At 43.2% G+C, this 13,448-nt stretch overlaps 1 protein-coding gene across 1 annotated transcript in view; it reads left to right on the forward strand.

Annotated features, from left to right (window-relative positions):
- The window catches only part of SCFD2 (sec1 family domain containing 2), a 224,057-nt gene that overhangs the window by 50,129 nt on the left and 160,480 nt on the right, over positions 1-13,448 (forward strand). The window contains exon 4 of the mRNA XM_009940592.2: positions 4,890-5,065. Within this exon, the coding sequence (XP_009938894.2) occupies positions 4,890-5,065 (176 nt within the window). The remainder of the gene's footprint in view (positions 1-4,889; positions 5,066-13,448) is intronic.

The following is a 13,448-nucleotide window of genomic DNA, read 5'->3' on the forward strand; positions in this document are numbered from 1 at the left end:
TGGAGGTGGAATTCAACATCTGTATGTCCCCATGTGTTTGCAAATCAGTTATCGTAGGAGGGAAGGACTGAAGGGGCTGTTTGTATTGGGTTAAGTCTTGTGAGCATTTACGCAACCACTTGCTAGACACTCATCAAACCCCACCTCAGAGCAAGTTAGATTTGTTTGCCTCCGCTCTTGTCTCCACTATTGGAAGACTGATTGATACAGCGATACATTTCTTAATGTCTTGTGTAAATATATTCATGCTTTATTTATGCCCATTGATTTTACTACCAATATTGACTCTCAGCGAAAACATTTTTTGTGCTTTTATAGAGATCACTCTTTTTTTCCAGGTGGGGCAGGCAGCCCATGTAAGCCAGGCGTTTCTATTTTGCTTTCCTAATTAAAGTTCTCTGTCCCTCTAATCATTACAGCAGCCTCTCTGTGCGTGCAGCACAACTGTGATTTAAACTTCCAGGAACGGGGGTGACTGGAGCTGCACGCAGTGCTCCAGGAGGAGAAGCTTCAGCCTGAGGCATTCCTGTGGCCCTGTTTTCACTGGAGCGGTGTCGCCTGGTATGGATCGTACCTGCTTTTTTACAGGGAGGAGGGCAAGGCATCATTTCCTTCTTCTGTCGTTTCCATGTTTTAACTCCCAATTTACAGCAGATGCTCTTATCCTAGCCTCAAAATGCATAATTTTGCACTTTATACTGTTAAATTGCATCCCACTTACATTAGTCCCGTGCTCAAAGCAATCCAGCTGCGCCTTCTGCTCATTCTCCGCATTAATGATGTTTCACAGCCTTGTGACAACACCCGTTTTGGCACTGTTTAGTACCAAAATCTGTACTATAAATATGTAAATGCGCACACAAGCACACTCGTATTTTGATTTTCTTTTTATATGCCACTACTTCTCTGTTGTATATTACCTGCTATTTACTTTTGGAAGTTTCTTAGGTACTTTAGATTTCTTCTAATCCTAGTCTTTTCCCCCTTAAAAATGGTTATGGCGTAGTTAATACTATGCTAAGTCCACATGCGTTATGGTTAATTCATTACTTGGTTACATATCGGTTTGACGTGATTTTCTTTCATGTACTTGGCATTTTGTCCCACTTTTCTCTGTGACATAAGGTATTTTTTCTTGGACATTTGTGCTGAAGCTTTTCGTACTCCTGAGATCAGACTAATAAGGTAGCTAATTTTCAACATTTCTTAGACATAAATACTAGTTTTCCTTTCTCCTAGTCTGGCATAGTCCCTGTTCTCTCTTCCTTTTTGTTGTCCTTAGTTTATCAGATTACTGAAATGCAGAGCTGCTTCATGACGCTGACTTTCAGTGTTCCCTGGACGGAACTGCCTCTGCAGTAGCGAGACTGGTACCTCAGCTTATAAATATCTGCAGGGTGGGTGTCAGGAGGACGGGGCCAGACTCTTTCCAGTGGTGCCCAGCGACAGGACAAGGGGCAATGGGCACAAACTGAAGCAGAGGAAGTTCCAGCTGAACATGAGGAAGAACTTCTTCCCTCTGAGGGTGATGGAGCCCTGGCCCAGGCTGCCCAGGGAGGCTGTGGAGTCTCCTTCTCTGGAGATATTCCAGCCCCGCCTGGCCGCGGTGCTGTGCAGCCTGCTGTGGGTGACCCTGCTTGGGCAGGGGGTTGGGCTGGGTGACCCACAGAGGTCCCTCCCAACCCCTGCCATTCTGGGATTCAGCCATCATCTTTCTGTTACTTCTGTAGGATCCAGTTTCATTCCCTACGCTGTTTTTCCATTCTGTTGCCCAAGATTCTCTCATTAGTGCATAAAGACTTTGATTGTTCCCAGCTAACCGTTCACAGGTTCTTAGCTGAATTAATTCCTGCAGTGCCTGCACCATCAGTCTATCAGCATTGCTGTTTCCTTTCCCTGCTCCGCATCCTCCTGCATCCCATTAACTTTTGCCTTTCACTGTGGGACTTCCCAGTTGCCACCTACTCATTTTCTCCTCTCTGCCGTACGTGGGAAGAGGCGGGAAGCTTTGAAATGTTTTCTTTTCAATATTGCTTTCAGTAGATGTTGTTTTTTCAAGTCCTGTATCATGATTTAAGGCAGTTGACAGAGTTTGGGATAAATGTACCTGTTTCACACGTGCTGCACGATAACTATTAATGGCAAAGGTTACTTCCCAGACAATACGGAATTGCTGGTGTTTGTGCAAGAAAGGTTATCAGTACTTTTAAATCCCTTAAGGGTGGCTGAGGTCATACTTCTCCTTCTGCCTGCATCTAGGAATTGAAAAAATAAGAGTGCTTTGTCAGCTCGATGTAGTCCTTGTACTGGACTTTGGTGCCCACACAGACACCCGGCTCTGCTTGGGTGTAGGGTCTGGAGCAGAGCGTCACTGTGAGGAGAGCAGGACACGATGCTCACGTTGGAGTCCTTTCGGCCAGTCGATGCCGTCTGCTGCCTCTGCACCTCTGGATTTGCCGTAGAAGAACAAAGTGACAGCTGAAATATGACGGTGTGGTTGGCGTCTGTCCCATTTTGATTTCATGGGACCCGTCTGCCACATGGCAACACGAAAGGACTCGAAGCAGCAGAGGGGCTTTAGAAAAACAAAAAGCTGGTGGTCTTGGCGTTAGATTAAATTCAGTCTGTTGTGCTTGAGTCTCCCCCTGTGAGCAAGCAGAAGGAAAGGTGGTGAGGATTTAGGCCTCAGAAAAAGTCATTTAATTGCTGATCACCACCAATCACTTTCCCAAATTCCTTTCCTCGTCTTCTGGAACAGTTGTATTTCTCAGCCAGCTGTCCCAGGAGATTTCTGTGTAGGAATTGGCTGCAACTCTTGAACCCTGGATCCAAGTGGTTATTGTAAATGTCACAGATGAGATGCTGGGCTCTTTAATGCCAGTGTGAGTTTCATTAATGACTTGCTAAGGTCAGGATTTCACTGATGTTTACATATGTGTTGGACGTTCTTTTGGTGGTACTCTGAGGGTGGGAAAGGATTTGATTGTTTATGTAAAACGGTGCTGAACAGATCTCAGACTGATCCAGTGCTGCATCTGGATTCACTCTCACCAGGGACAACATGGAACAAAACTCCTGAAAAAGTATTTTTTTTTTAAATTGAAATCAGAAGCCTTGAAAGCCCTCCCATTTTACTGTTTCATCTGAGGGAAGGGCTGGAAACTTCATCTTTTCTCAGCTGAAGCAAGTTATCAGATTTTGAATGTGCTGCGCCGTATCAGGACTGCTACAGGTAATAACTCCGTCATTACTGAGGGTGTGCTGAAAGACATCTTGGGCTGACGCCTTCAAATCGCCCTGTAAATCTGCCCGACACAGCTTTAAAAGAAATAAAACAAGACTGAAAGCTCCGGTGTTTAGTCTAAAAACACACATGGCTGTGGTTGCTGTTTTAGCCTACGTGGGCTGACCGTGGAAGCCTTTTGTCAGCTCTCCGGCCTACTGAGTGGTGTCAGCTTGATTTGTGTGTTAATTTGCTGACTTTTCGGTTTGATACTTACCATTAAAATTCACATAAAGAGCCTGTGTGTCTTTGCTTTATTTAGCAGCTTTCCCTAATCTAAACGCTTTTCCAAAGACCGCCCTTGGTATCACTGAAACTAAGAGAAAGTTCTTTCAACGTTTATTCACCGTTGGAATCATTTCTTCACCATTTCCATGATGCTGAAAGGATGGAGGCAGATGGAGAGCCTTGTAAAGTGATGATATAACCAGTCGCAGAGAAGAAACACGGTAGCAGTCTTGCAAGATCTTTCCATTATGGAAAAATACTGAATGTAATGATCAATCATGTAAGCCATGAACCACCTACTGTCAGCTCAGCCTCGTGCCTTCCTGGCACCAAAGCTTGTCCTGTTTTAAGTTAAAGGATGCTTCTTGCTCCATCTCACATGTCCCTGCTCTTTAGGTCTGGCTTGATTGAGGGAGATGAGGTGTTACTGGCAGAGGCTGCCAGATCCTGGGAAACAGCCCTGGACTGGATCTCAGTCCCGACTTGCAATCAGGACGGTGTTCTGAGTTTCCGTTGCGTGGTGATGGCGTGTGTGGTTGTGATGATATGCTTGGGGCAGATGAGGTACTATGGATCTTCCTCCCTGGAACAGATCACTTCTAAAATGTTAATAATACAATAATATAATAAGTATATGGAATAAAATATAGGCAGTTTAGCCGGCATTTTAATGTTGGATGGAATAATTGCTATTTCTGTAGTGTTTGTTTGGCCTGAATGCCTCCCCTCATGCTCTTCTACTAAGGAGAGCTCTACAGGCCAATGTCCGTGCATGGGGGTGTTTATTTCCAAAGGACGGGTGAAATCATGCTACGCTTACTGCATCTCAGAAACTGGAGAGTCACGCCTTGGAAGGGTCCCTTCCAAGAACAACTCCAGCAAGCAGTTCCTTGAGTCACTAACAGTATCTCTATTTTTCGAGTCAACACTGATCAAAAATGCACCCTCCGGAAGCGGCTGGAGGGCGTGGGTTTGGTGTAAGGTAAAAGGCTCACAAATTCCCATTGGGCTTTTGATAAAAATAGAAAGATCAACCATTGTTTAGAAGTAGTCGTCAAGTATGATTTCCCTAGCTTAAATGAATGTCCCTCTGTGTCTGAAAAGAAAAAATGGTATTGCCCTTTATGTCAGCATCTGTTGAGTGCTGTTGAATATCTGCCATGCCACCTACCTTAAGCCACAACTCATGGATGAAGTCAGTCTTTGTCCCAACCTGTTGCTGCAGCTTGAAGCCCCCAGTGATGGCAGCGAAGCTAGGATCAGGCCCGTAGGGGAGAGAGCCTCTAAAGTTCTCTATCACCCATCCACAATAATTAAAAAAAAATCTAGGTTTATATTTGCCACCACTGAATGCTGTATCCTGTTTTGCTTTCCACAGGCAGAGTCACCCCAGAACAGCTCAGCTCATACATTCAGCTTTTCAGAAATAATCTCAAAGCTTTGGAGAACCATTGTGGTCTTCTACAGCTTGTGCTGGCCACAGTCCAGACTTTGAAACACCCCCAGACTTCCAAATGGGACAACTTCCTTGCCTTTGAGAGATTACTTCTGCAGGTACGTATTATGTGGATTTATTTGACCTAAGTAAAAATGTTTTATTTAATTTTTTGAATTCCCACCGAATTCTGAAACTTGTATTTTTTACAAAATGTGTTGGGTGTCTTGGTAAAAAGCTCTTCCTTACTGCCAAACTGGTAAAAGGAATGGGCAGCTACACAGTTCATCTTTTGTAGTTTTATCCAATAAGAATTCTTTCAATGAAAGGATAAACATTAAAGGTGAAATAAATAGATAATCTGAATTGGGTGGCAGTTTTATATCTATATGAAATTTCAAGATGATAGAACTTTTAGCATTGGATAGGATTATTATTAGTATTATTATCATTATTATCGCTGCCAGTCTGAAGGTGCTTCTTGAGGTAACATGCTGAATCAATGCAGAGAGGACTTTGGTACTATGTGAGTGTAAACCTTGTGTAATTTACTGAGCAGATGAAAGCGTAGTAGGACATTCCATGCACCAAGAGAGTGAGGTTTCTCTTGCTCACAGCTGTCATCTACCCTCCGCTGTTCCCACCGCCACGTTTTTTACGGCATCCTGTTGGTGACCACAGTATTGTTTACATACCACTTTGTATCGCTCTTGGATTTCTCTCAGGAAATTAAGAGTTAGTGGTAGATTGAACTCTATCCTACTAACCTTTGGAAATGTACCAAAGGAGGAGTTTTTCTGAAAACCTGATAGGGTTCATTTCTGCTGAAACTGAAAGTTTCCTCCCTGTGCTGTCTTTTGTGCCGTTGTGTTGTTTTTAGAGGAACCATCTTCTGAAATCCTACCAAGAGGCAAGTGTTCATCAGCTCACTCCTAATGAAGTTAGTCAGGCTCAAATGAGTGAAGTGAATAGTGTGGACCTCAACTAAAACCAGATACTTCTTTGGTAAAAAATTAGCTGTCTTCATCGAGATGTCAAAAATGAACCAATAACCCGACTCTCCCCATGATCTTTGGCAGCAGTTTATAATCCCTGGGCCTTTGAGAAGACTCAGCTCATACTTCATAGCTTTGTAGTAGATGAATTTCTGTGGAGGCAGAAACTGGAAAACTTTAATAGTAGCAAGCTCTTGTCTACATTAATTTAAAATCTCTTCTCTCTTGGTAGGACTGAAATATTTTTGAGGAACTTTGGCAGTCTGCTTTCTCTAGGTGAGAAGCAAACACATCCTGGGTACAAAACTCACTGCAGCCGTGCTGTTTTTCGTCGGAACTGTAGAGCATGGACTGACAGCCCATAGTCCCCTGCCCTCTCCTGCGGTGACTCACGTCACATAGCTCTGCTCAGGAGCTGGCTGCGTTCCGTCAGAAAACCAGTTCTGCTTTAGAATCAAAATAAAGCTGCAAGCTCAGCATTGTTTTCACAACAACAGGCAGCTGCCTATATAAAAGCCATGCTGTAAATCATCAGGGAGTGGAAAAACAGAAGTCAGAAACGACCAAACTATATATTTCATAAAAAAGAAATGTATAACAAGCACTCTCATAATCGTGGGCGGCTTCGGATTGCACCCGCTGCCTTCCACCCTTCATATTAAGGTAAAATGCGTTAGCCAAAGCAAACTTTCTAGGCTAACATTTGTAACTGCTCCTTAAGCACATACTCATTTTCGGTAGCTCAGACAACAGTTATTTTGAATTACACAATCTGTACAGCACGAATCCTTTTGCTGACTCTGTTTTGAAGACAAAGTGTGACAGGCATTATCTGCTGCCGAGCACGGCCTGTCTCTGATCTGTTGACAAGGGTCTGTAGGAAGAGCAAAATACAGAGAGACCCAGAAGACATCAGAGACATTTTTATTTAAAAAAATCAACTAGGACATTACACTGCGAGTGGTTGGTACGTAGCACTCTGCACTAAATTTGGTGCCGTGGGGGTTTATTTCAGCAGTATTACTGAGAAATTCTTTAGCACGATTGTTACGTGTCAGATATTTTAAAATAATAAATCTTTAAAAATCCTCAATAAAAAGGAATTGTTTCAACATGAAGGTAGTATTGTTACTATCCTATATTGGAACCACTTAGAAGACAACTGTTTGTGAAAGATCCACTGGGAGTAATATTATTAGACTCGAACAATGTAGGAATTCTAGATTTTTCACTGACGGATGCATGTCAGACTCCAGCTGATGCCAAAGGAGATAACCCAGTATAAACAGCTGATGTTAGAATTCTCAGATTTCCCCCCAGAATAAATCTGCACACTTTTGGAATTTCTCTCATTGCTGGGCCTCTCTGATGGGTCTCATGATTCTTTGCTTAGTCTACCTTGTGCTTTTCAGAAAAGCCACATTGTTGGCATAAAACCTTCAGCCTAACTCTGACGTTGAATACCCTTTCCCATTTTTCTTCTTCTCTTTGCCCCTTGATTCCCTCCTTTCAGTAGATGTTGCAGGTACTCAGTTCTAAAAATGGCCTGGTACAGGTAGAAAGCAGCCCACTTCCATTATTTTATCATAATGAAGTATCTGTAATTCCATTTTTCAGACTGATGTTGTCTTGGCAAGTTTTTTACTCCAGCAGGGAAGTTTGGTTTTGAGTAGAAGTCCGCTGAAAGTCAGCGCAGCTGCATACTCACTACAGAGTTGTCCTCTCCTTAACTGGGCCTGAGAGCAAACCTGGATTTTGGTGGGATCATGGCCTTGACCTCAAAGGAAAGAGGATCACGTGCTGAGTTAGAGTAATGCATTGGAATGGTTCATCTTGTCGATCCCAAGTTGTCTCTGTGTTCTGCTGCTCTACCTCTGCACGTGATGGAGATTTTACCGCCCAGAAGCTTTCAGCGCTTTGTGAATTGAAACAGTATAGCCTATCTACCAAGGAGATATCCCACCCCATCGTGTTTTCCTTCTCTTGAGGTCCTCTCTTCAGTTTTCTAACTCTGCCCATCCATAAAACTGATAGGTGGGAAGGGGAACACAAGCGAAATGCTGCACCATGCTGCCTGCAACTGCCCAGGATTCCTCATACGACTGCCCTGTTTTGCTTCAAGCGAGGATTTAAAATTTAGGGAGGTAACAGAAAGTAAGAATGTGTGTTTTCACTCCATACTTTTCAGCTCTGTTTAGCTATATCCCCAGTTCTCCTCAAATTTATGGCTGTTACGGAGGTTTATTAAGCAGCAGAGGCCCGTGAAATACAAAAAGCACAGGAAGAGGAGCTCTCTCCAGAGTTTGAGCAAAATATTTTGGTTGTTTTTAACATATACTACTCATACATTCACTGAGCAGGGATTTCTGCCTCCAGATTCAGTGTAAAAATACTCAGCAGCAGTAGGCAGTGTGAACGGAGGCACAACGTGCCCCGAGGGCAAGTGCGGTTGCTCTGTGAAGGGTTCTGCTCTCAAATGCCCCGGGCTGGACGCGACCTCTTTGAGTTGGCTGCATCCTTCTGGTATAGTCTTGCTCTCAAGATTTAGGAGTAAAGCACTTCTCATACTGAGTAGTAGTCTATTTTATCAATAGCCCCATCCATTCAGACCCCGAGGTTGGGGTTTATTCAGTGCAAGCAAGTTTATCAGACCAAGTTTCTAAAATAGCACATGGAGTGCTTGAAATGCATTTCCTCCCAAAGAGAACAGACGTTCTCCAGCAACATTCACAGTGTAGATGCCTCGCTGTAACATACAATCACAGAATCACAGCATGGTCAGGGTTGGAAGGGACCTCTGGGGATCATTCAGACCAACCCCTCTGACAAAGCAGGGTCACCCAGAGCAGGCTGCACAGCACCGCGTCCAGGTGGGGCTGGAATATCTCCAGAGAAGGAGACTCCACAGCCTCCCTGGGCAGCCTGGGCCAGGGCTCCATCACCCTCAGAGGGAAGAAGTTCTTCCTCATGTTCAGCTGGAGCTTCCTCTGCTTCAGTTTGTGCCCGTTGCCCCTTGTCCTGTCGCTGGGCACCACTGAAAAGAGTCTGTCCCCATCCCTCTGACACCCACCCTGCAGATATTTGTAGTCATTTCTAAGGTCCCCTCTCAGCCTTCTCTTCTCCAGGCTGAACAAGCCCAGCTCCCTCAGCCTCTCCTCGTTATGTACAGTGACTGGTACTAACTCGAAGGAAAAGAAAAATCTGTTCCCTAATATTATTGGTATTTCTTGCTTTATTCCTTACAAACAGCTCATACTGTGTCAGGCAGTTTTTTGCACCAGGACTGTTGAAAGCAAACAGTTATTTTGACCTTCTCCAAAAAGAGGGGTGTTTCGTCTTGAGGATGAGGACATTCTCTTCTTTCTTGAGATGTCTGGGCTAAACTTCATTTTAAAACTGCAAATGGACCAGCACTGTTGTCTGAAAAAACTGCATTGCCCAAAGTAATGAAATCTAAAGGATTATTAAATTCATTGTTAGTGTAGTGTTGGGGGGGGGGGGATTGTTGCTTCTTGGGGTTTTCTTTGTGGCACAAAGTTTTTGCGCCTGCTGATGAGCATTTCGCAGCTTACTGGGACATAACACAGCTTCAGCATTGCCTTAGAAGTCGTGATGCTACCATTGGATCTCAGTACTGTCACAGTTTTGTCTTGTGATGTGGAGTAACGTCGCATAATCTCAGGAGTAATTGGAATTAAAGGTCGTACTAAAAAAAAATACCTCAACAAACCCACAAAACCTGACCAAAACCAAAAATCCACAACGCATTCACAGTTTGATTCTACAGATGAAAAACTAGAGTGTAAACTGGGGACTATATTGTTCTGGTTAGCTATAATTAGCTTTATGATGTGTATCCAGGTGAAGATCTTTCAGCTTTCACCTATTTGAGCTGTCTGATTTCTCAGACTTAGAGCCCCTTGAACTGGGACCAAGTCCCCTCTGAGCTTTGAATCCCTTCATGCTCTGTTCACTGGGCCAGAGCTCCCACACGCAGCATCTCCCAGCGATGGCGTCAGAAATGTCACCGGTGAGTTTGGACGCGGCGTGTCTCCAGCAGGTGTTGGGGACAGCTATTCCATGGACACAACACTGTGTGCCACCACCTCACGCCTATGGCTGCTGGGTTTGAGCTCATGATCAGCCTACCTAGCTCAAGAGGGTGTGACCTCTACCCTCCTAGTCTTTGTCAAGAGCGTACAGGGGGGTACTGCACATCACCTGGACTGCTTAGAAAAACAATGACAGTGCCATAATGTCAATTAGCAAGCAGAGGTAGATCTTACAAGATATATATATCCATATATCCAGGTTGTCTTTATGGATGAATTCAAGGTAGAATATGTGATCTATCTATCAGAGTCATTACCTTCTGAAGTTACCGTATTGGTTTTCACTTGGTCGTTTTTTTTAAATTTTACAGCTTCTTTTCCATTCTTCTTTTTTCAAAGCTGTGCTATCACGGGAAAGAGAACGCTGTAATATTTTAGCACAAGTATCTGGAGTTTTTAATGTCTCCTGGTAGTAATATAAGTAGGTCAAATACTCTGGTGGTAGAAGCTATGCACACTTGTTTACATGGAGAGCTCCTGACAGTATAGTATCTTCATGTTTAAATTTTCAAATACTAATTAGTTGAGTTTTGTTTTAGTTCTGTTTTCTCAGTCTGGTGCTGTAAAACTTGTCAGAAGACAGATTTTTTTTTGTCCTTAGTGTCTTGAGAAACAGAAAACACAGACATGTTTTTAAGAGAAACAGAAACTTCATGCCAGATGGTCATTCCAATGTTTTTATTTTTCTGTTGGCGGAAAGTGGTTAGGAGGCTAATAAAATTACATCATTCTTTCTCGTATGAATACTAGAGTGCAAACTCAGAAAAGAGAAGTGGAAAAAACCTGCAATACAGCTGAAGATTGTACATGGGAGTTAATGTGTCGGTAGCGAGATGGAATAGCTTGGGTGCTGAGAGCCATCCCATCGTGTGCCGTGCTGCTTTACCATCGTTCACGACTGCAGGGTACGCAGGACTCCGTACTTAACGGAGGATGAGGTTATTATTTATTGGCGCTTTTGGCCAGCGCAGAATGTGGTAGGCGTCGTTCACGTAGGAGTGCCTGCGCAGGACCCTGTGCCAAGAAATTTGGAAACCGTAAGACGCCCGCTCGCAGACTTTCCCCACCCAGAACTTGCTGTAGGTTTCAGACCTCTCAACTGTTCTACAGGGTGCAGTAGTTACTAGGTGACATTTATTGACTCGAAACTGGTATAGATCAAAAATATAAGCGTGGGCTTCGGGGCTGCCGGAGCAAGTGGTTTGATACAAAGCAGTGAGGAACTAGAAAAGTTCTTGGAGCATTTCCTCTTGCTCTGCAAGAATAATTCGTAGTTCAGCTGTAGTGAGACCTTTATTTCTACATCAACTAGATTAAGATCAGTGGCATTGCTTTGTATTATTATTTATATTGCTTTAGTCTAGAAGTAATTTATAATTATGTAGCTCAGCTCAGTGCAATAAATTGTCTTTCTGGTGGCCTACGATGTTGATCTATAAATCTCTTTTAGAAGAGACGTTGCAACAGTATTTGGAAAGAGGACCCATGATGCTAGCTGCCTGTAATTAGAGATGTTATATTAAATAAACAAATCTGGACTTTAGTTATTTTTCAACATAAAGCTGCAGATGGAATGAATTGTCATGGTGGGAGTCTTGTGTGATACTGTGTTGATTGCAGAGGCCATCTTTGGGAGTTTGGTACCGTTTGGATGAGATTTAGACGCTGATATGCATTCCCTCTTACGCAGGCAGGGAGTCAAATGTAAGTTATCGATGACTTCTGAATGGAAAATAGTCCTACAGCAATCACCTGCTGAAGCTTCCAAATTATTTACAGGGAGTTCTTATTTATCCATCTGTTGGTCAGACGTGCTCCGTTTAAACTGGGAGTGGTTTCCAGAACGTGTAAACCCATTTGGATTCTGCTGCTACACAAGTGATATTTTTAACTGTGTAAGTATTTATTCTACATGAAATTTGTCTTAAACTTCGTGGGCTTGCTTAAAAACTGGCATGTACAAGCCCTGAAGTAGTGTTGCTTGTTGTCACCTGCCTTGCATGGCGTCAGTTAATTTCTTTTGTTTGCTCATTGCCTCTTATGTTCATGATACCTGAAGTTGTTTTTAACAAGAACTCAGTTGTGTTTATGCGTTTCCTATACATTTCTATAAAAGAGAGCCCTAAACTGCTGGGGACACCTCAGTGCTACGGCAATACAGATAAAACAGTGCCCTAAGCTGGTGGAAGTGGTGAGGTGTTCGGAGTGTGTTTGCGTTTGTGCATCGCCCTTGATACTCCACAGAGGAGGAGCTCGTTGGTCACCATTCATATTCCATGTTCCCAGGGAGCTCAGTTATGGACCATTTCCCAGGTTTGACGTGCGAGAATTAAGACATTCCAGCTAGTTTTGCTCCGAAAGCTATGTATGTGTGTATATGTATATACAGAAAATTCTTCTAGTCTGTATATGTGTATATGTGTAATTTATCTAGTCAAACTCATTTTCTGTGAGTAGAATGCTCTGGTCAGACGACTTTGAAAGCTAAATAAAATACAGGTAGGAATTGTTTTAACATTAAATCCTATTGAGTATGAACAAGCTATTTCTAGTGACAATTTATTAATCTACTGAAAGAAAACTTAGAAGCTTTTCTAAGTCTGGCTGACAAGGGGTTAAAATATCTAAAGTGGGGTTACCATGTCACCTGGGAGTGAAGAGTATCTTGTTGTATTCTTGTCCAAGAAATGTGTTTGCGTTTGGTCTGAAAAATGGCAAAGTATTGCCATTGTGGCTCTCATATAAAAAGCAAAGACCTCCCTCCCTCATCTTCTGAAAGAGCTAATATTTTGCATGCAGATAAGAGTCACGTAGAGCCTCTAAAATGAGCACTTAATAAAGAAATGGCTTCCTTAAGCGAACAAATGTCCACATCAATAAAACTTAAAAAGCCTTGTGGGAAGGAGAGGCTAAACATATTAAGTCAGTGGGAACAGTTAAATTAACGTTCTATATACAAAACCAGAATACTTGCTGTAAAATAAACAAATCCTGGTGTATAAATGATGGTAATGGGAGCCAGCTCTTGGGAGGGGGGAAGGCAAAAACTACTATCACCCCATCTACACACACACGTTATTTTGTTAGATCTTTAAACAATTTCTTGCCAGTTTTCTTCTGAGATGCGTGTTGAAATTGCAGGGCAGTGGACACGTGGTTAGCCCGTGTTGCAGAAGGGCAGCACGGTTCTCAGCGTTGGTGGTTGGAGATCGTCGACGGTTGAACTTGATGATCTTAGAGGTCTTCTCCAACCTTAATGATTCTGTGATTCAGTTTCACCTCAACGCTTGTCATCAGGGATAGCCGGAGCCCTTCACCAGCCCCGGGGAGTCCCTGTGCGGAGCTACGGCTCTGCCTGGCGCTTGCCATTCTTTCTCCTCTGTCACTTTTCTCCT

Source organism: Opisthocomus hoazin, chromosome 5, assembly GCF_030867145.1.
Source record: "Opisthocomus hoazin isolate bOpiHoa1 chromosome 5, bOpiHoa1.hap1, whole genome shotgun sequence".
NCBI classification, from domain to species: domain Eukaryota; kingdom Metazoa; phylum Chordata; class Aves; order Opisthocomiformes; family Opisthocomidae; genus Opisthocomus; species Opisthocomus hoazin.